At 39.4% G+C, this 24,035-nt stretch overlaps 1 protein-coding gene and 1 long non-coding RNA gene across 5 annotated transcripts in view; both read right to left on the bottom strand.

The window, feature by feature from the left end:
• Positions 1-212: 212 nt before the first annotated feature.
• Positions 213-9,176, bottom strand: LOC131401170 (uncharacterized). Its single transcript, XR_009217580.1, has 3 exons — positions 7,850-9,176; positions 1,572-1,719; positions 213-794 (listed from the first exon to the last, which is right to left on the bottom strand). It is a non-coding gene; the product is annotated as an uncharacterized LOC131401170 (long non-coding RNA).
• A 9,650-nt stretch (positions 9,177-18,826) lies between these two features.
• ATP7A (ATPase copper transporting alpha) overlaps positions 18,827-24,035 on the bottom strand; it is a 127,418-nt gene continuing 122,209 nt past the window's right edge. For 2 of the 4 annotated variants that reach the window (XM_058536234.1, XM_058536235.1), the window contains one exon: positions 18,827-23,085. In XM_058536234.1, coding sequence (XP_058392217.1) covers positions 22,809-23,085 — 277 coding nt within the window. In that variant the 3' untranslated portion in view covers positions 18,827-22,808. The remainder of the gene's footprint in view (positions 23,086-24,035) is intronic. The other 2 variants (XM_058536232.1, XM_058536233.1) reach the window with 1 other exon arrangement.

Genomic DNA, 24,035 nt, shown 5'->3' with positions numbered 1-24,035 from the left:
CCACTGTCTATGGTAGAATTTCTGAATAGGTTACTTTGAGGAAAAGATTATTTTCTTGATCCTTCAGTCTCTGCTAATGCCATCTATCTCTTGGTACCATTCTTGGAAAGGATTTCTTCCCATAATCCCCCGTATATTGCTGGGATGCAATCAAGGGTCAAGGAAAACAACATACCTGTGAGAAGCTTTTGGTACATATTCCTGTTGTTCATCTTTCTGTAGTCAGATTTTCTATAAAATATGAAACTTCTCTCTTGGGAAGCTTCAAAACCTCAAGATGATTGCTCTGAGCTCTTAGGGCATGTGACCAAAAGCAAAAAGCATTTTCTTCCTCTTCAGACCTCATCATTTCTTTTGTGAGAACTGCAGGAGTTTCCTCAGAAGTGCCAAAATCCTGCTTGGCATGTGTTGCGAAGCAAACAAGTTTTTTTTGTGAGAAGATTTCACCTTCTGCCCATCACAAGTTCCTCCAGATTTCTTGCACCCTGGGAGTTCCTGGGGTTGCTCAGCTGGTTCAAGCCTTGTGCTGGGAGCAATTCCAGCCAACATGCCTGGGATTGTACCTGTAGATTGTAGGGAGAGGCCTCTCTCCCCCTCTTTCCTTCCTGGAACTGGTGTGCTTCCTCTTCATCCAGGTCCCAGCTGTGTTTGAGCTTTGTGGTCAGGCTGTCTGATCTTGCTTCCCTCCCCTCTGACTCCTTCTTTCTACCACAAACTTGGCTGCCGATTTGAAGGGACTTCCCATGTTGTCCTGCATTTTCTTTGGTTTCGGGTGCAGAATTTGTTTCTTTCCCCTAATGATAGCCAAGAGATGCTTGTGAAGAGATTGAATCCTGAAGTTGCCACACTATCAAGAACTGATTTGAAACAATTACAAGTGGTTGGGAAAAAGAAACTCCACAAAAACCCATTTACAGGGCCAACCCATGGCAGAACTGAGGAATTTCTAGCAAGGTCTTGGTAGTTTAACCTTGATACTCTTTCCTTCACACATCTCTAGAGTATCAAGGGCCAAGATTTTCTTCTACTATGTGTGTCACACTCCAGAAACTTGGGGATCCACTCTCCTTTGATAGCCAAGAGCTCCTCACTTTAAGTACTGAAACCACAAGGTTTCAGTAGAGGTATAGCTCAGAAAGAGAGAAAAAAGTAGAATAATATATTTTGCAATAAGGTCATAATGGGAAGGGGGTGGGATACCCCTGGACAAAGTCTTTTTTTTTTTTGTGAATGAGGAGACATCCCTTAGCAGGATTCCTGAGGTTTGTGGCAATGCTCTCTTTGGAGAGGACTCTTCCAGCTTTTTCAGTCTCTCACTCATACTATGCACCTTCTCTTGTTTTTTAATAATAATAATAGCTAATGGCAAAAATTAGAGAGCATTTATCATGTGCCAGGCATTGTAATAAGCGCTTTACATGTATTTACACAGGTAACAAATAACTCTATGAGGTAAATATTATTATTATCCCAATTTTTAACTGAGAAAACTGAGACACAGAATAATTAAATAAGTAGCCCACGGTCACCCAGCAAATAAGGAAAAGAGCTGTGATGGTATCTCTGCTCACCCAGGCACCCATGTGACTTCTCTTGATCCAGTGTATTTTTTGCTGGCGGGTTGGGCTAGTGTCTCCTTCTTCTTGGAATCCTGCATCTCTCTTGCTCAAGGCAGTGCCAGCTCTTCTGAACACTCGGGATATACTCTGAAGCCTATAGCTTTTAAAAAATTATTTAACTGAGACAATTTAGAAAACCACAATAATTTTTAAAAATAAAAAATTCACACTAAGTGACACCACTCCTAAAACAGTCCTGTGGTTCATCTCTCTGGGAATACTATTCCTGGGAGATTTTCCTTAATAAAAAGGTCTTTATAAGCCTACCAGGAAGACATCCTCCCCTTCCTTGCCACTCGGAGATGGCTTCTTAACATATTTCTTTCCAGAAACCATTTGTGATCAGTTCTCTCGACTGAGCAGCAAGAAAGGCAAGGTCAAACCACACTCTGGCTCATCATGTCAGTAATTTATGGTGCTGGTTAAGTGCTGTTTTTGTGGGCAAACATACCAAAATGCTGATCTGGACACTCTCTGAATTACACAAGCTCTTAAACATAGCCTATAAACCAATGAACTGTGAAAGTACAAAGAAGGAACATTTATTTTTATGCATTTTATTATCTCCCTAAAATAACAAAAGGAATTCTTTTTTTTTAATAATTTTTGTTTATTGCAGTAACATTGGTTTATAACATTGTATAAATTTCAGGTGTACATCATTATACTTCTATTTCTGCATAGATTACATCATGTTCACCACCCAAATACTAATTACAACCCATCACCACACACATGTGCCGAATTATCCCTTTCGTCCTCCTCCCTCCCCCCTTCCCCTCTGGTAACCACCCATCCAATCTCTGTCTCTATGTGTTTGTTTATTGTTGTTATTATCTACTACTTAATGAAGGAAATCATACGGTATTTGACTTTCTCCCTCTGACTTATTTCACTTTGCATAATACCCTCAAAAAGGAATTCTATTTTTCTCCGATGCTCTTCTCAAATCAGTGCACAACTCCCTCCCACCTCTCCTGGGTCTGACATGAGGCCATCCAATTTCCCAGTCTGCACTACTGGAGAAATACCTGGAGGAAGGAAGAAGGGAAAATGGCAGATTTAGGACTGATTTGCTTATGGTACTGTGATAACTCCTCCTGGGAACAGGGATGGACGTGGGAGATGGCCAAGTCTCAACTTCTCAACCACAAAATTCAGAATGTGAATGTGTCACTACATGGGCTTTTAAGAAGAAGGTCAAAGTATGGGGTTTCTTATAGGTAATTTTTTTTGTTTTATTTCGTGAGAAAATATGGGGAGGGCATAAAGAAATTATAGAGCTTATATATTTTGGAAGTCTCAGACAGCAGGCACTCTTGATGATGAAGAACTCCATTCCCCTTGATTGTGGCTGATTTAGGAAAAGGCCTGTGATGCAATTGTCACCAATGAAACATGAAGTGGATTCTGCTTGGGGCTTCTGGAAATGTTTCCTCACTCTTAAGGAGTGGCACAAGTGAGATACCACTACACACTATTCAAACCATCCAAACCTATTCAAACCATCCCAGTCTGCTGGCAAAGATGTGGAGCAACTGGAACTCTCCTGTATTGCTGGGGGGAATGTAAAACGGCACAGCCACTCTCAAGAAGAGTTTGGTTGTTTCCTTTAAACATACACTTACCATATGACCTAGCAATCGTACTCTTGGGTGTTTACCCTAGACCACGGTTTCTCAACTTTGGCACTACTGACATCTCAGGCCGGCTAATTCTTGGTTGTGAGGGGCTGTCCTATGCATTGTAGGATGCTTAGCAGCATCACCGGTAGATGCATCCCAGTAGATGCAAGTAGCACCGCCCTTGCCCCCAAGTTATGACAATCAAAATGTCTCCAGACATTGCCAAATATCCCTTGGAGGGCAAAATAGCCCCCGGTTGAGAACCGCATCCCTAGAGAAATGAAGCTTATTCATTCAAAAACCTATACCCAAATGTTTATAAGGGTTCTAGTCATAATTTCCAAAAACTAGAAACAACTCAAATGTCCTTCAATGGGCAAATGAATAAGCAAACAGTGCTAAATCCATGTGGTGGAATACTACTCAGCAATGAAAAGGAAAAAGACGTTAATATACACAATAAATTTAATGGATCTCAAAGTTATTATGCTGAGTGGAAGAAGTCAGTCTCGAAATTTACAAATTGTATGATTCTGTTTATATGGCATTCTTGAAAAGACAAATTTATAAGGACAGAAAGCAGATCAGTGGTTGTCAGAAGTCAGGAATGAAGGGAACGTGTGACAGAGATAAAACAAGGGAGCTTTTTGGGGTGATAGAACTCTTCTGTTTACTGATTATGGTGGTGTTTACATGTATTAAAGCTTATATAACTGTATACCAAAAGAAGTCAATTTTAGTGTATGTTCATTTAAGAAGTAAAATTTTTAAAAATAAGGTTAAAAAAATGTGACATAAGGTTTTTGGATATTATTAAATGAGGATGTGATTCCAGGAGGTGCTATAGCCATCCTGTCCTTGAAGATAGTGATAATCAACTTTGGAACTACCCCTATGAGGCCTTCTTGCTGTGTGAGACAATACGTTTCCCTTATCCTTAAGGCCACCTCCAGTTTGATTTTCTATTAATTGTAGCTAAAAGCATTCCCTCACAAATAGAAGTTAAATGTTATTATTTATTAACATATTAACATTTCATTTGGTTTTAAAAAGTAAAGATTGAACCTCTAATAAATTATATGAAAATAACTAAATGCAATATTAATGGAGAACAATCCAGAAGTTTTTCTTTTAATAAAAAAGATCATGAGGGGCCGGCCCAGTGGCGCAAGCGGGTTAAGTGCGCGCACTCCGCTGCAGCCGCCTAGGGTTCACCGGTTTGGATCCCGGGGTGCGCACTGACGCACCGCTTGTCAAGCCATGCTGTGGCGGCGTCCCATATAAAGTAGAGGAAGATGGGCACAGATGTTAGTCCAGGGCCAGTCTTCCTCAGCAAAAAGAGGAGGATTGGCATTGGATGTTAACTCAGGGCTCGTCCTCCTAACAACAACAAAAAAAAAGATCACGAGGGGCTGGCCCGGTGGCGCAGCAGTTAAGTGTGCACTCCGCTGCGGCAGCCCCGGGTTGGGATCCTGGGCGCAGACCTATGCACTGCTCATGAAGTCATGCTGTGGTGGCGTCCCATATAAAGTAGAGGAAGATGGGCACGGATGTTAGCCCAGGGCCAGTCTTCCTCAGCAAAAAGGGGAGGATTGGCAACAGATGTTAGCTCAGGGCTGATCTTCTTCACACACACACAAAGAAAGATCATGAATGATAGAACCTTAATAACCCCTCACATCAATACAGCTTTTTACAGTCTCAAAAGCATTTTTACATCCACCATCTCACTTGCTCCATGGACACCTTATGAATTAGAAAGTCATCATTTATTCCATTTTAGAGGTAAGCACATAGTGTGTAAATGAGTGATAGGTAACATTTATAATCAACACCTTAACACAAAAGAGTAATTAAAGGTACAAACTTTATTGTAGGGGTGTGTTGGAAGAAACAGTTTTGGATAGAGCAGGCTTTTGGTACCATCAAACTTAAGCTACAATATGCAGAAAGAAAAGAATAAAGATGTTATTGAAGAATGTGATAAACAGGAGAAAAATCAATTCTGAACTGCTAGACCTATCAAACAGGAAGAAGGTGACCTTTTGAAGAGGCTGTCACTTTCCTTGGTCCATGAAAGGAACACAGAAGATATTTCAAAGATATCAGCAGGCGCTAGGACATTTGTTACCAACAACGAGAGGTATGGTCCACCTTTTGAAAGATACAGAGGAAGGTGTGTCTAGATCTGATTTGGTGACTCAAAAGTGGTACTGTCCAGAAAAAGTTGTACTGTCCTCTTGTTACATATTACCTCCCACACCAATCCATAGCAAGTCCTGTCAGCTCTGCCTCTGAAATATATTGAGAAGCTCACAACTCACCACCGCCACTGCTCCCACTCAGGTCCAATCAATCCAACATAATTTTTCACCTGTGCTACATCAATAATCCCCGACAAGTCTCCCTGCTTCCATGCTTGTCCCCTGTAGTATATTCTCAATCCAACAGCCAGAGTGATCCTTGCAGTCAAGTCATGCCATTCCCCTGCTGAAAAAGTCCCAAACATGGGCTGGCACAGTGGCATAGTGGTTAAGTTCACGCCCTCTGCTTTGGCGTCCTGGGGTTCACAAGTCCAGATCCCGGGCACGGACTGATGCATCACTTGTTAAGCAATGCTGTGGTGGCATCCCATATAAAGTAGAGGAAGATAGGCACAGATGTTAGCCCAAGGCCAATCTTCCCCATCAAAAAGGCTAGGATTGGCATAGGAGGTTAGCTCAGGACCGATCTTCCTCACCAAAAAAAAAAAAAAAAGTCTCTAACAGCTTCCTTCCTCACTCGGAAAGAAAGTACTTACAGTGGCCTTACGAGGCCCTTTAAAATTTAACCTGTGTCCCCACCTCCCCATCTCATTTCCTACACTTTCCCTCTCACTTCCTCAACTTTAGCCACACTGGCTTCCTTGCTGTTTTTTGAACACACCAAGCATACTGCTGCCCCAGGGCCTTTGCACTCTCAGCTCCATCTGCCTGAAATTTGCAAGAACCCTTTTTCCTCTCTCCTTTTCCTCTTGTACTAAAACGTTACCTTATTAGGAGGCCTTTCTTGACCACCCTATATAAAATGACTCCTTGCAAGGAGACAAACTTGCGTTCATTGAGTCAGAAGCAAAGTAATGCCTACATAAAATAGCAACCCCCAACACATTCTATTCGCCTTACTATGCTTTATTGTTCTTCATGGCATTTATCAGCAATTGACACATTCATTTATTCGTCTGTCTCTCTCACTCCCCTCACTAGAAATATAAGCTGCACGTAGGCAAAGATCTTATCTGTTTTGTCAACTGCTGAATCCTCAGCATCTGGAACTGTGCCTGACACATAGTAGTTGCTGCTCAATAAATATTTGTTGAGTAAATTAATGAAGGAATGAATTAATATGGTAGAATGAATATGGTATTAGAGCAATCAACCACTACCCACTTCTATTGATTTACATGGGTTAATATAAGACAGGGGAAACTTTAAATCGGTAGCAAAAGATCCTGAAAATCTTAGAAGGAAATTAAATATAATGAGGACACAGATCATGTTTTCACATTTTTCCAGACTTTGAAGGGGAGAGGAAGATCTGTGAAGTAAATACCTGGTTACATAGATGGTGTCAAAAAGCAGTATTTGTTCTTAACATCACTAATCATTAGGGAAATGCAAGTCAAAACCACAATGAGCTATCACCTCACACCCATTAGCATGGCTATTATTTTAAAAAATACAGAAATAACAAGTGTTGGTGAGGACGTGGAGAAATTGGAAAACTTGTGTACTGCTGATGGGAATATAAAATGGTATAGCCACTATGGAAAACAGTATGGAGGATCCTTGAAAATTAAACATCAAATTAACATATGATCCAGAAATTCCACTTCTTGGTATATAACCAAAATAATTGAAAATAGGGACTTTATCATATATTTGTGGACACATGTTCACAGCAGCATTATTCACAATAGCCAAAAGGTAAAAGCAACCCAAGTGTCCACCGATGGATGAATGGATACACAAAATGTGGTGTATACATATGACGGAACATCATTCAGCCTTTAAAGGAAGAAAATTCTGACACATACCATAATATGGATAAACCTTGAGGACATTATACTAAGTGAAATAAGCCAGTCACAAAAAGACAAATACTGTATGATTCCACTTATATGAGGTATATAAAGTAGTCAAATTCATAGAAACAGAAAGTAGAATGGTGGTTGCCAGGGGTAGGGGGAAGGGAGGGAATGGGGAGTTATTATTAATGAGTACAGAGTTTTGGTTTTGCAAGATAAAAAAAAAAGTTCTGAACATAGTAGGTGGTAATGGTTGCACAACAAAGTCAACGTACTTAATGCCACTGAATTGTACACTTAAAAATGGTTAAAATGTAAATTTTATGTTATATATGTTTTACCACAATTTTCAAAAATTAGAAAAACAGGATTTGATTTTCTGGATTATGACTAATAACTCAAGAATGATAAGCCCTAGGTATCTCACAAAGAACATCTTTGAGAATAAATCTTTGTCTCATTTTAAATTATTTTCTTGAAATAGATTTCTAAAAATGGAATCCCTGGGTCAAAGTGTTTGAACACTGGTAAACTCTCACCTTGATATATATCGCCAAACTGCACTGTAGTAAACGTACACCAACTTACACTATACCAGCAAACGGAAAACCAGAGAAAATATCATGATGAATATAACAGAAGGTTAAAAATCTTAATATAAAAAGAAATACAAATTGATAAGGAAAATACACTAAGACCAGAATAGGTAAATTGGCAGAAAAAATGCATAGACATCCTACACACACACACACACACACATGCATACACAGAAAATAGCAATGGTTTTTGAAATTATGAAATGATCCTACCTCACTGGTAAGCAAAGAAGTACAAATTAAAACAATGATATGTTTTTGAATTAAGTTGCTAACAACTTTCTTTTTCAAAAAATATGAGGGGAATACTCACGCTGGGCTGAAAAGAGAAGAACTGGTTGGAGTTTTGAGTTCAGAAGTCAAAGACAGGAATATTGGATTCACTTATACATGTAGCCTTGATATTATGAAAGCAGATTTCAAAAAATTTAGGGAATAGCAAGGTATATGTATGCTTTCCTAGCCAGGGACTCTAAAATGGAATATGACTAAAAAAGAATGCGAGGATAAAAAAAAAAACCCACAGCTGGAACATAGAGTCAAAAATTATCCTGATGAAGAGAAACAATGATGGGTAGTATCTTAAGAAACTAAAATGATTACACAGGTAACTCTCTCAACTCAATAAAAAAATTAGAAAAGAAAGTCAGGAGAGACACGTAACCTGTGGTGAATATAAAAGAATGGCACAGAGACACACAAAATGTGTCAGAAAAATTAAAGCTCAGAATTAGTTGTGACTTGCAAAACTGGTTAAAGAAAACAAAACAAAATAAAAGGCTTTTTATTCTACAATCTCAGCTACCAGAGAATGGAAGGGTACAGGTCATTGTTGCCAATGACAGAGAAAAAGAAGACCTACCCAATTTCTATTTTATTTCTATGTTTTCTATCAAACTGAATGGACCTCCTATGGAAATAGGGAGGTGAAATGTTTTTAGGAGAAAACTGAAGTCTAAGCTAAGGGAGGAGCTAAAGAGAGAGCACTGATCAAGGAGGTCAAACCTCTAGTCTTGGACACATGGTATTGAAGAACTCTCAGGTGGAAGCATTGAGATTTTATAATTTTGGGGAGAGGCATCAGTAGACTGAAGACAAGAAATGTCTTGATTTTCAAAAGGGTAAAGTGGCAAATTTTGGCAACTGGAGACCAGTAAGCTTGAAGCCAATTCCTGGTAAAATTCGAAGTGGCTCATTTAAAAAATGAACTATACGGGGCCTGCCTGGTGGTGTGGTGGTTAACTTCAGCGTGCTCCCCTTCAACAGCCTGGGTTTGTGGGTTTGGATTCCAGGCATGGACCTATACACCAGTCATCAAGCCATGCTGTGGTGGCGACCCACATACAAAATAGAGGAAGATGGGCACAGATGTTAGCTCAGGGACAATCTTCCTCAAGCAAAAAGAGGAAGATTGGCAACAGGTGTTAGCTCAGGGCCACTCTTCCTCACCAAAAAAAATATGGCTTATGAATATTTAAATAAAAAGTAGTGACTAACAGAAACCAATACAGGATCACAAAGAACACAAACTAACCTTATTTCTTCTTGTGGTAAGGTTACTGAGCTAGCACATCAAAGAAATGCATCTGACATGATTCAGGAGTCTCCAAAGTGTGGTATAAGGCAAGATGGTTTTAGATGGTACACACATGAACATTTTCCATTTTGGTAATTACGGGTTTTATTTTAATGTGTTTTGGAGAAAATATAACTAACACATCAAATCTGTGAATGCTTTGCTACTACTGCTTATGATAAAAATAAGTATTGAAACTTTTAAAAGTGATTTAAAGAAAAAAATTAATAGTACAAGTGGTATGTAAATATGATAAAAATGATGGAGGTTGTCTAAAGTTTGGGAAACTCGTGTGAGACAGGCAGGATCTTGGCCTCTGAGATCCTCACTTTCTGGTGTTAGGTCTGTGAATATGCTACCTTACAGGGCAAAGGGGACTTTGCAAATAGAATTAGGATTTCTAATCAGCTGATTTTAAAATAGGGAGATTATCCTGGATTACCTGTGTGGGCCCAATGTAATCACATGAGCCCTTAGAAGTGGAAAAGCTTTCCTGGCTACAGTCAAAGAGATGTGATATAAGAGGCAGGAGAGATTTGAAGCATGAGTGGGACTTGACCAACCACTGCTGGCTTTGAAGATGGAGAAACGGGGCCATGACCCAAGGAATGTGGCTGGCCTCTAGAAGCTGGAATGGCTGTCAGCTGACAGGCAGCAAGGAAATGGAGACCTCAATCCCACAACCACAGGGAACTGAATTCTGCCAATAATTCAAGTGAGCAAGGAAATGGATTCTCCCCTACAGCCTCCAGAAGGAAATACAGCCCTGCTAACACCTTCAGTTTAGCTCAGGGAGATTTGTGTTGGACTTTTGACCTATAGAACTGTGAGATAACACACTGTGTTGTTTTAAACCAGAAAATTATGGTATTTGTTACAGCAGCCATAGAATACTAATATACTTGGCATGAATCTTCACCTCAAGGCATCTGATAAAGTCTCGTGCCCAAGAGAGAGAGAATATGGGGAATAGGATAGTGGAGTTAGGTGCACCATCATCTTGATAAGGTATCTGTTCGTGTTGCTGTCTCCGTCTGGAAAAGGTCTTTAGTTGCTTGCTACAAAACTTCATCCTCAGGTGTTCCTTAAATCAACATTTTTATCAGTGAGTTTGAAGACTCTGAAAGCTTGCTTATCAGTTTGCTGGTGACACCAGGCTGGAAAACATGGTACATATAGTAAATGACAAAGTTAAGATTCAAAAATAGACAGACTAAAATTATGCAATTTAACTGAGATAAATTTAAAAGGCTGAACTTTTTCATCCCACAAATTTGAATGTGTTAATCATGCTAGAGGTTAATAGAACTTGGTCTCTGCCCTCCGTAGGTAACAGACAATAAAAATTTGGTAAATGCTGTAATAGAAGTATGAAGAGTGTGTTTAGTTTCAAGATATAAATTTCAAAAGTATAGTATTGTGGAAAACTGGCTTAACAGTATAGGGGAAGAGGGATAATTCCCCCCCCAACCCCGCCCTTTCCCTTATGGTTCTTAGGGCTGGTCAAATCATTAAAAAGGCAGGTTAGCAGGAGAAAATAAAACAAAATTTAATAACATGTATATATGGGAGAAATTCAGGAAAAACTGAGCAACTTGCCAAAATGGCAGAGGTTCTCATCTTAAATATGATCTCCCGCTAAAGACAAAGGAGGATGTTGGGGGTGGGGGTTTGGGATTTCAGAGGGAAGGAAGGCAATTCACATGGAAATGGAAAAACAAATATTTGAGAATGTGGCCTGAGAGACAGAATTGCGATAAAATGGGCGTGTTGGTGCCTTTCTTAACACACTTATTTTACATTATACTATAGTTATCTCCTGGTATTAGCTCCTTCCCGGAACAGGGCTTCTATCTTAAATTGTTTTAGGCAGTTGGGGGAAGGCCAAAGTTTCTTTCAGAGTCTTTTGTTCTTAAAAATAATCAAGGCAAAGAGACATGTTTTGGGGTGGCCAATTCTGATCTCCCACAAGAGCAACCAACATGAAGAATACTTAGCGGTTTTAGTTGATTGAAAACTCAACATGAACCAGACAGTGATAAAGTTGCCTTCAATAGCTACTGCAAATACTTCCACTCTGCTTGACATTGGTAAGCCCATAATAGTTTTGAGAGCCACATTATATGACAGACTTTAACAAAATGGGCTTCACAGGAAGCCAGGCACGATGTTAAAGCGTATGGCAATCACTTCACATGAGGAACACCTGGTAGAACCGGACATGCTCAGACTGTAAAGGAGCACTGGGGGGAGAGGAGGACACAAGAAGCAGTTTTCAAATGAGCTGACGTGTGAGAGAACTTATTCTCTGTTGTTTCAGAGATCAGACTCTATTTAACAAAGTTAGAGAGGTACACAAAAGAGGTGAAAGAAGATAAAAGTGGTTTTAATCTTATCTTTGTTGGCTGTGACAACCATTGGAATAACAACAGAAACCTCTTGTGGTATTTTCCATGATATCAACAAACCACCTAAGCAGTTGGTAATCAAATCATATGTTAAGGCCCTAAAAGATTTCAGGATTCTGCCAGTTAATTAATACATACTTAACTTCATCATTCTGCCATATCTAGGGATAAGATTAATTATGGTTTCCTCCCTTTTAAAAATGGATTTGCTCAGTTCAGTTACTAATTCCTTGGCTATTTTCTAGAATTATCAAGCTAAAAAGTACATTTCTAATGTTGGGTAGCAGTCCAGTTGACAAGCATATGGGTCTTGCACTGGCCAGAGGAAGGTAGCTTCTTCAGGTCACTCTCAGGCAGCCCCGCACCTGTAGCATTCAGCTGATGGTGACAGTGGAGCATCAAGCAGGAAGGCTGAGCAATACATGTAGAACGGCCTATTAGAAAGTCATCCTTTAGGTACATTTACTAACCAAGTACTGTGGAGATGAAAAGTTTCAGAACATAATTTGGGGGAAGATCCCTTTTTCTCCCCAAGAAGAGGTTGACAAAATGTTCTGTGACTTGTCTTATGCTCATCTCAAGCATTTGCTCCTGCATGTCTCTAAGGCTGCAAAAGAGGGGCACTGCATTTTAATCTGCACCTACCTAGCTTGTTGGATGCTAATCAATTTTTTTTTCTTGGGAAAATTCTTTGGCTTTGTCCCTAAAAGTGGAATTCCTTTTAAAATAATTTTGTCCCCAGAATTGCTTTTCTAATGCAAAGAGCTACAGCTAAGTAAGCCAGTGAATTTCAGAGAGTAAAGTTCTTTAGGTAGGATGACTACTTCCAGAGAGTTAAAAATTAGTTGCTGTTCAAGAGTAGAATGCTGGTTACCAGGGGCAGGGAGGTGGGGAAATGGAGAGGTGTTAGTCAAAGTGTACAAAGTTGCAGTTATGTAGGATGAATAAGTCTAGAGATCTAATGTACAGCATGATGACTATAGTTAATGATACTGTATTGTATACTTGAAAGTTGCTAAAAGAGTGGATCTCAAATGTTTTCACCATAAAAAAAAAAAGTGGTAACTATGTGAGGAGAAGACATGTTAATTAGCTGGATTGTAGTAATCATTCCACTACATCACATCAAATCATCACGTCGTAAACCTTAAATATATACAATTCTTATTTTTTAAACTTTTCAAAAAGAAGGCAAAATTAGCTGCTTCTCATTTTCATTTCCCCCATCACTCAGCCATAGGTTAAAAACTGCCTCTCTTTAGCTTTATATAAACACAAAGGAAAAAATTGAAAGGATATGTACCATGATGTTGCTGCGGTTATCTCTAAGTAGTGAATTATGGGTAGCTTCATTTGAAAAAAGAAAAACAATTAAAAAATCACTTATGTACTTATTTAAATATTATATACAAATATTGAAATCTTCCAATGGCCACTTTAACAGCATGACCCTTGGATTCTGTCTTCTCCCGGAGATTAGCTGCTTCTACTTTATACCAGCTTACACGAACTTTATCTACTGCTGAAAAACTACAGGCCTCAAGCTTCTCAGGAGCCCAGGGTGCTTAAGAGACACGTGACGACACACACAGGCTCTAGAGCTGCTTGTGGGTGGCAATGGGCCTTAAGCTCTGTAGAATAGGGGCAACCAGCGGCCTTGGGTAAACATATCTTTTAGCATTATTGCTATTTCTAACCACCAGATCCTGAGTTTTTTCTTAGTCCACTAGAAACACTCTGGAGATGGCACATCTGTTTTGAGCTTGACTCACTGAATCACCTTAGGTCATTTTACTTCTCACTACGTATGTTTTCTCCATCTGTATGGATTAGAATTCAGAGAAGCAGAACTGCTGTGAGTGATATAGAATAAGGGATTTATTATAGGGATCAGACCTTACCATGACTGTGGGAGCTGGTGGAGTAGTTTATGTGGGTTGTTGCCTCTGCATCTACTGTTGAGTCTGCAGTGGCTATAGGTCAGCCAGAATGGCAGTCAGGAAGGAAAACTGGTTGTTAATGAGACAAGAACAAACTGCAACCTGTGAGGACAAATTGAAACCCATGACGACAACTGGAACCCAGGAGGACAAGCAAAACCCATGTCTGTCTCTCCCATCTCCCATCTCAGTGATGTGGGTGACCACAGGAGAAGTTTCTGCCCTGCATCACAAAACTACTCTTGCACCTGACCCTGGCCTTAGAGAAGCTGCAAGAAGAGGTCCAGCGGTAGCTAGATGAGCCGTGAGTCTCTGTGCTGCCCCACACCAACAAGGTGAGCCAGGAGACTAGGAGCAACGCAAGCAAGCTACCACAGTGCCTGGGGCTCTGCTCCGACTTTCTGAGAGTAAAAATATATGGCTGCAACTTCATTTCTGCCTTCCAAATCTCACAGAAAATGTGTCTTGTAGCTAATCCTAACCCAACCCATACAGGGAATTCTGTGAAATATAGTTCCAGTTTACCAAATGTGACACAGGACAGAGTCACCATCTCATCTATAAACCAAGAAACTTCATTTCCTTTAGCTATAAACTACAGATTACATGGATTACTGTGAGGATAACGAGATGTCAGAAAGCGTTGTGGTATATGGGAAATAAATCTCACCCATTTAAATTGAAAAATTTTGCATTTTTGAAACACCCAAATTTATAATTTCAGCCTAGACATTTTCCCTTAATTTGAGTTTCATATATCCAGTTGCCTACTTGACATCTCCTTTTGGATACCTAATAGATATGTCAAAATTATGTCTAAGTTTGAACTTTTGAACTTTCGCTCTCTTCTGCCTCCCAAACCAAACTATTCCATCTACTGTCTTCCCCATTTTAGTAAATGGAAACTCTAGCCATCTTAATGCTTAGGCCAAAAATCTTGGAGTCATCCTCAACTTCTCTCTTTCTCTTGTGGGGGGGTCAGAATTGGCCACCTCAAAATATGTCTCTTTGCCTTGATTATTTTCAAGAACAAAAGACTCTGAAAGAAACACTGACCTTCCCCCCTAATGCCTAAAAGAATTTAACATAAAGTTCTGTCCCAAGGACAGGCCATCACCATAGATAACTCTCTCGGTATGAGAGACTGGGAGGATCCTTGCTAAACCCATTCTTATCAAAGTTCTGTTTACCAAACATTTGCTTTTCCACTTCCATGTGAATTGCCTCCCTTCCCTTTGAAGTCCCAAACCACTACCCCCAACATCCTCCTTTGTCTTTAGCTGAAGATGATATTTAAGCTGGCAGCTTGGCCATTTTGAGTAACTGGCAGTTACTCAGTTTTCCTGGGTTTCTCCCATGTATACAGGTTATAAAGCTTTGTTTGATTTTCTCCTGTCATTCTGTCTCCTGTCAACTTAATTCGCAGACCAGCCAGAAGGACCTATAACGGGTAGAGGAATTCCCTTCCTCCCCTACACTCTCATACATCATAGCCAACCCATGAGGAGCCAAGAACTCCTGTTGTCTCAACACTCAAAATATAACCACCTCTACTGCTACCACCTTGGCGCGAGCTGCCACCATTGTCACCCTCCTAGATTATTGCCATAGCCTCCTAAGTAGGGCTGCCAGATAAAATACAGGCCACTCAGTTAAATTTGAATTTCAGATAAGCAACAGATAATTTTTTAGTATAAGTATGTTCCATACTGTGTCCTCTGCCTGTAATGCTCTTCCCTCATCTCTCTCTCTGGCAAGCTCCCTCACTTCCTTCAAGTATTTCCTCAAATGCCAGCTTTTCAGTGAGGCTTTCTCTGACTACCTTATCTTAAATTGCAGCCCCCTCCCCAATACCCTCTATATCCTCTTCTCTGTTTATTTTTTCCATAGCAATCATTATCATCTAACCTAGTAAATATTTTTTTTTACTGTCTTCTCACATTGGAATCTAAGCTCCTTGGGGAGCTTTGCTTTGCTTTTTGTTTTTGTTTTTTTATGTTTTGTTTGCTGCTGTTATCATCAGCACTTAGAACAATGCCTCATCCACAGTAACATTCAATAAATACTTGTTGAATGAATGGATGAATGCATGGATGAATGAATGAATAAACAAACCTGTATTTGAACTGGGGTATCTGGGCAAAATTTAACTTTTGCCCAGAGCTTATTGGAGAAAGAGAAGAAGAGAGACAAGTAGCTAGTAAGTGCGAGTCCTTGACAGATTTGTAGGCATTTCCAACTCACCCCAAAGCATAGTGAGAATAAATATTTAAGGCAGTGCTTTTTATATTTTAATGCACATACAAATCACCTGGGGATCCTGTTAACATGCAGGTTCTGGTTCAGCAGGTCTGTGGTTGGGCCTAATAGTTTGCATTTCTCACAAGCTCCTAGGTGACGCTGATGCTGGTGGTCTAGGGACCACCCTTTGAGTAGCAAGGTTTTGAGGCATTACTGAAGCCTGGTCTCAGACAATATAGCCAAAATGTGATCAGCTGGGAAACAGTTACTGCCAGTTGTGCAACCTAATAAGGAAAGAGTAATTTATTTTGAAGAGAAACAGCTGGTTCATTGTGACTGAAACAAGGACTTGGCCCAACAGCTGTGGTCCTAAATTTAAGAATACACTCGGCTATGCTTCAATGTGGGAGTGTTATTTTAGTTGAACTGGCACAAACATGAATAGTAACAATTATGGAGGAAAAGGAAAAGGTAACATTTGCTAAGTTTAAGGACTCAAAGAAATGTGATTGGTGTAGAGAGTATTTGGGGCAAGCAGGCTGCTATTTTGGTGTTTCTCAAATCATGCCATATGGGGCCTTCCTACAGGCAAAAGAAACTCTCTTCAGAATAGGAAATTGTCAACTAAGACAGCTCCAGACCAAATAACTGACCTACATAACCAAGTGGCTGTAGCTAGTTTGTCTTTCTATCCCTATGCTCAGGCCAAGGAAATAATAGCAGCAACCATTTTCCACTGTCGTTTCTGGTGTTTTGGAAACATTACCTCCATTACTAAGAAGCTCACAATTCTGCAAGGTAGGTATTATTATCCTCATTCTGCACTTGTAGAAACTGAGGTTCAGTTAGGTTAAGCAACTTGGTCATGGTCACTGTGGTAGGCAGAATAATGGTCCCTCAAAGATGTTCACACCCTAATCCCCAGAACCTGTAAATATGTTTTCACATGGCAAAAGGGACTTTGCAGATGTGATTAGGGACCTTGAGATGGAGAAATTATTCTGGTTTATCTGAGTAGACCCAATGTAATCACATGGGTCATTATAAGAGGGAGGCAGAAGGGTCAGAGGTAATAGTAGAAAACGTGACAATGGAAACAAGAGGTTGGAGTGATATGAGGAAGGGGCCATGATCCAAGGAATGTAGGCAGCCTCTAGAAGCTGAAAAAGGCAAGGAACTGGATTCCTCTTAGAGCCTATAGAGGAATACAGCCTTGCTGACACCTCGATTTTAGCCCTGAGACCCATCTCGGACTTCTGACCACCACAACTGTAAGATAATAAATTTGTTTTGTTTTAAGACACTAAGTTTGTTGTCACTTGTTATAGCAGCAATAGGAAACTAATACACCCAGCTGGTAAGTGACAGGACTGGGATTTTGCAAATAGATCTGATGGGCTCCAAAATCAGTGCTCTTCCCATCACTATGGGGATGTGGTGCTTTTTAAAAAATGGTGGATACAAAAGTGGAAGGCAAAAAGCTGCAAGAAGAGCTTAGGAGAGCTGATCCTGGGGTCTACTTGCCCCACAATAACCTCTTCCACATGGCTTGATATTTTTCAATAGTTATAAAGTTATTTGGATTAAAAAATACTCTTTTCAGGGACCCACCCAGTGGCATAGTGGTGAAGTTCGCGCACTCTGCTTCAGCAGCCTGGGGTTCGCAGGGTCAGATCCCGGGTGCGGATGGACGCACCGCTCACCAAGCCGTGCTGTGGCGGCGTCCCACAAATAAAACAGTGGAAGATGGGCACAGATGTTAGCTCAGGGACAATCTTCCTCAGCAAAAAGAGGAGGATTGGCAACAGATGTTAGCTCAGGGCTAATCTTCCTCATGAAAAAAAATACTCTTTTCAAATAATTACAATTACTTCCGGCCAGATCTAAAAGTCATTGGCACTTTAGGATGGATTAAGTTAATCTCAGTTTTTCTCCTATTACTTGGTGATAATAACTGCAATAAAGAAATTGAAGTTTTGGGCCAGCCCCGTGGCTTAGCAGTTAAGTGCATGCACTCTGATGCTGGTGGCCTGGGTTCGGATCCCGGGCGTGCACCGACTCACTGCTTCTCTGGCCATGCTGAGGCCGTGTCCCACATACAGCAACTAGAAGGATGTGCAGCTATGATATACAACTATCTACTGGGTCTTTGGGGGAAAAATAAATAAATAAAATTATAAAAAAAAAAAGAAATTGAAGTTTTGATTGCATGAGGTGAAGCAAGTGATGTTGAAGTAATGGCAACACTTTAGTTTATAGACAGGCCTGGGGGTGGGGGGCAGGGTGTTGACAATGAAAAGCTGAGGGCCACTCGAGGGTAATAGGTACATTATGCCTTAAAGACTACTCAGCCTATTTCAAACTTTTCCAGAGAGAGGGCCACTGTATGTAAGTTTTCAGATTTCTTAAATTGCATGAGATTCTATTTATACTAGCAATTTCACTTAAACCTCGTCCTCAAGAGCCTTGCCTTTCCTCCCTCACTTGTAATTCATTTCCACAACTAGTGGTCACATCCATGAAGAGGAAGCTGTTAAGCAAGTAGGGCTGGCTGGCCCTAGTCAAATTTGTGAAAAAGGCAGCTCTACTTCTCTGGTCTCCATTTGAATTTTAGCAGATGACTTAACCTAGCGAGCGTTCCCTAACAGGAAGGTTTTCTGGTTTTTTATTTTGTTTTTGTCTGGAAGGTTCTGAAACCTCATCTGGGATGTTGCTATCACTGCACGTCCTTCTCGGAGTTTAGTCAAGACGCCAAGAGGAAAGGGAGGCTGGCCAGCTAAGTGGATGCCTCAGGGATTTTACTCTTATGTTTCCATTTCCCATCCTATCTCATCACCCAGAAAAATCCCAAGGATTTGCGGCGGTGGGGGGGTGAGGAGGATGAAAATTAGTTTTTCCTTACAAATAAGTTTAAAACCCTTTCCTTAACTCAAAGAAGTTTTTGGTATGGGAATGTATTTTGGGTGGGATCCTCGAACACATTGTATAGGGCTCCCCAAATGCAAGAAAAGCTGTTGTCTCCGTTTAGCTAACATTTGGTGTAGACAATCTATCAAGAATGTGTTAAGAGACTACAAAGGCAAGAAGGACAATTATATTCCTTTCTTTGTTTCTCATCCTCACTAAATGATACAGCAGGTGGAGTGGAGTCTGAAGGAATACAGATTTCTTCCTTCCCACTCTTAGCAATTGCATGGTGCTGCCTCCAACCCCGCCCCATCGTTGATGAATGGTCAAAAAAAACCCCTAAAAACACAGAGTAGTTTGGAACTGCTGGTAGAAGAGTTAGATGATTTAAGAAAAGAGACACTGACAAAAAACATTTTTTTTACAATACTATAATTATAAAGTTGAAGGCACATCCTTGGCAGAAATATGATCAATTACATGCTTATGGAAAAACAAACCACTGAATATCTCGACTATAGTAGATGATTATTGCACAACACTGTCCACTGCTGTTTTGGGTACCAAACAATCAATGTTTAACAATGCTTAAACATTTCTTTAACTTAAAACATAAGGTTGAGACGCCTGGTTTTGGCTACAAAAGGCATTTATTATCAATGCCATTACCGAAGCTCTTTTAATTGAAGAACAAGAATTCATGCTTTTGTCTTTATCTGGTTACTCATACCAGATAAACTTTCAGAGGGACTACAGAAAGTTAGTGTAAAAATAGCTAATAATTTGGCACGAATCTATATTTTTATATTTGATAAAACAATATTTTTTTAAATATAGAAAAGAAATAAACAAATAAAAAATCCCAAGGGAATGATTCCAGGAATGTTTTCATTCTTATTAAAATAACCAGTAACCAGATGCCTCACCCAAAGAAAATAACAAAATAGAGTAAAATAAATATTAAGGAAAATAATTTTAAAGCAAGATCCACAAGTAATGGAAAAAAATTCTCTAAGAACATACATTCTTGATTTTAAGCTGTGTACATAAAAGATATGCACACAAATTTTTGGAAACATCTTGTCTATAGTACTATTTTAAGCATTCTGAACAAAGAATACATCTGAAAAAAGAATAACTTTTAAAAAGTTAAAGCACAATATAAAATTATTTGTTCACAAGGCATCAAATCTAACACTTTAAAATGTTGATACTAAACTGGGAAAAATAACATTTCTATTTTCACAACTAACAACCATACTCCTTTAGCCTACAACACTAAATACTCTAGTTGTGTTTTAACCTTTGAAGTTCAAAAGGCATCTTTGGATATTTAAGATAAGACGTGCCCCATAGTTGAGTCTGAGCCAGCACTGGATATCAAAACTTCCTTGTTATCTTCAGACTGAGAGCATGGTTGCTGAGTGAACACAGAAGAGTGATAAAGGAACAACAAATAAAGAACTTCAAATATCAAATTCAAATATAAATCCATTTTCCTACTATATGGTAATATGTGTGTGTACATATATATGTGTATGTATATATGTATGCATATGAATAGACATACACACATTTATAAAATTTGTTCTCACTGATAACTAGTGACTTAAAGCTAGTTACTAACTTGAAAGCAATGTTTTCCAAACATCACCTCTCTCTTTTGTGAATACAGTTGCTCTGTGAAGCTAACAGGAGTTCAGGATTACAAAAGAGACTTATGGTAGAGAATTCAAAGATGGCTGCAGATATTTAAACCAGGATTTTTTCTAAACAGTATGTTTTCTGTTCTGGTAGTAAGGGCTGAAATTATATCCTTGATTTTTCCCAGACTATAGGCTGCTGTTCTCACTGTCCTATAACACGTGGGTCCCATGGCATGTGGGGCCAAGAGGACGACTCAAACACATGCATAATAATAAAAGTAGTCATATTAGCTGTTTCTTCTAGAAGAAACAAGTTGGTATGATGGGACACTGGAATTTAAAATAAGAAACAAATATTAGAATTCCAAACAGAAGCATGGAAGGTGGCATAGGCATTGGTCTAAAAAAGAGCCTGGACATACAAACTCATTCATATTTCATTAAAATGGGTTTGCCTTTCTAGATTAATAGCACCTTCATCAAAAGTTTCAGTTCTCTCTTTTAGATGAGATAAAAATGAGATCTTTTCCACATCCGAAAAGACAACAAGGAATAACATTGTAAAGTTTTTTGTGTGTGTATGAAAGGATAAGAGAGAAAGTAAGTAGGAGAGGAAGAAACCCATCCCCCACCCCCACCTGATTTTAGAGTCTGCCCTATAAAAATGCTTTTTAATATTTATTACTGACTTCAAGGGGAGAAAAGAACCAACATTAACTGAGTACAAATCCTATGTGCTAGGCATTGTGCTAGCAGCTTTCCATATGGCAATGGGAACAAAATATTCAGGAATTTGTGAGTTCTCTTCACTTACATACTCTGTATATGAAATCCAGCTTGCAATTAAGAAGGAAATTTAAATAGTGATACAAATACCAGATCACTGACCAGTCTATTAACTCCCAGGCACTCACAGGGGAATTTCTAAATTTCTATAGCAATGAGAACAAGCCCCTGAATTTGCCAACCACACTAACTAGCAAGTGAAAATGTTTTAGACTAGAGAAAAGTACAAATTTGGCTAAAAGGTATCACAACTAGGGAAATTCTCATTTCTATATTACAACTTGTATTTTTCGGTAAAATCAGCTTTGTGTAATAGCATTATTTCAAAGTCATTTTGAGAGGTTATCTAAAACACAAAAAGATAATTAAAATCTACTAAATTATGTATACCAGCTAAGGTCTTGTATTCTCTCCAATAAAGGACAAATTTAGTGAATCTAGGTAATTTTATATGGCCCATATATGTTAAAGATAGCAGAGTTAACTTTTGAAAAAGTCAATTGCAGAAGAGGCTCAAAATCTTAAGTTTCTGGACTGAGGCCAATGGACAGACTACACTAAGAACAACTTATAGCTGAACTCAGCAGGAGTGAACTGAAAGCTTGCACAGAGCTACGGAGTCATTGAAGGAAGAATCTGATATATTTTTTACAACAATGGAAAGACGGGAAGCAGGGAACCCTATGGACGCTTTAAGGTCTTTTGAGCTACAAGATAAAAAAAGGGACAAGATATTGGAAAAGCTGTCAGTTATTTTTATCAATTAAAAACCACCTACGCCTAGCTCACTCAAAAGAAGATAACAAAGGAAAATATACTGGGGCATCTAAGAAACCAACTGCAAAGACAAAGACACAGGGATAATAAGGGAGGAAGAAAGCCCATAATAAATAAGGCACATCTATTTTTAAACAGTTTCTACTGTTTTCCTTCTAACACTAGATGCTTTATACAGTGCTTTGAAAGCCACTGCTCCCCAATCTGGCAGGGATGAGGGCTCAACAATCTCCTCAAGATCATGCTCCCAGAGCTTCAAATTTTTAATTATCTTTTTCTTGAGCTTTTTTTTTTTTTGTCAAATAAAAAATTACCTATCACTTCAGCAGTAATTCGGCAATCTTCAATTGTAGGGCTTGTTGTAAACCTCACCAGTCTACTTTATCTGTTGCTAGAGAAAAAAAAATACTGGAAATTCATTTTAAGTAAAGCTAGATTCAGAGTTGATGCCCTGAAAAAGATATTTTTGCCCTTAGACAAATGCAATTCAAATAGAATCCCTAATGTAAGAGCGTGAGACCAACATAACATTCTCCCGCAATATTTTGAAAAGCTAAGGTGACATCATGAATGCTGTATCAGCACATGACAACACCAGCTAGTAGCACTCTTTGTGGCCTTTTACAATGCAGTGTCGTCATCTTCCCTGCAGTCTCCCACCAGGAGTGAGTGCTTGTCAGGTTCACTGGTACCAATGCTGTTTAAGGACCGTTTATCAGACAGTAGTGAGTTTATGGAGGCTCTGCTGTAATTAACAATCCGGTCCAGCAAACCCAGTTTAGGAGAATTTCTTGAGGTGTCATCTATTCCAACATGAACGCTGATTTCTGAAGGACTTTTCAGTCCTATCTGGCTTCGGGCACGCAGTTCGTAATTCTCATAAGTTGGTTTCCTGTAACTGGACACATGCAAAAGTACACTAGTTTGAAATAACCAAAGGTGAACTAGACGCTTATTACATTCAAAAATGAAAAAAGATCTGCCTGGTATGAAATGTACAAAGGTGGTCCCTGCTAGGAAAGTAGCTCAAAAGGAATTGTGTCGAGTCACATGATCAAAAATCCTACTTCTCAGAGCAAATGTACTAGATTTTACCCCACTCAGTATTTGTGGTTGCTATGTATAGACAGACTACAGGCATACCTCGTTTTATTGCACTTCGCTTTATTGTACTTTGTAGATAACTGTGTTTTTTAAAAATTGATGGTTTATGGCAACCTTGCATTGAGCAAGTGTACTGATGCCATTTTTCCAACAGCATTTGCTTGCTTCGTGTCCCTGTCACATTTTGGTAACTCTTGCAATATTTCAAACTTTTTCATTGTTATTACATTTGTTATTGTGATTTGTGATCTTGGATGTTACTATTGTAATTGTTTTGGGGAGCCATGACCCGCGCCCATATAAGACAGCAAATTTAACCAATAAATGTAGCGTGTGTTGTGACTGCCCCACTGACTGGCCATTCCCCCATCTCTCTCCCTCTCCTTGGTCCTCCCTATTCCCTGAGACATAACAATATTGAAATTAGGCCAATTAATAACCCTACAATGGCCTCTAAGTGTTTAAGTGAAAGGAAGAGTCACACGTCTCTCACTTTGAACCAAAAGCTATAAATGATTAAACTTAGTGAGGAAGGCATGTTGAAAGCCGAGACAGGCCAAAAGCCAGGCCTCTTGCACCAAACAGTTAGCCAAGTTGTGAATGCAAAGGAAAAGTTCTTGAAGGAAATTAAAAGTGCCACTCCAGTGAACACAAGAATGATAAGAAAGCAAAACAGCCTTATGGCTGATACGGAAAAAGTTTCAGTGGTCTGGACAGAAGATCAAACCAGCCACAACATTCCCT

The sequence above is a fragment of the Diceros bicornis genome, chromosome X (assembly GCF_020826845.1).
Source record: "Diceros bicornis minor isolate mBicDic1 chromosome X, mDicBic1.mat.cur, whole genome shotgun sequence".
Lineage (NCBI taxonomy): Eukaryota > Metazoa > Chordata > Mammalia > Perissodactyla > Rhinocerotidae > Diceros > Diceros bicornis.
Note: the sequence above shows the minus strand (reverse complement) of the source record. Positions and strands in the feature narration are given on the sequence as shown.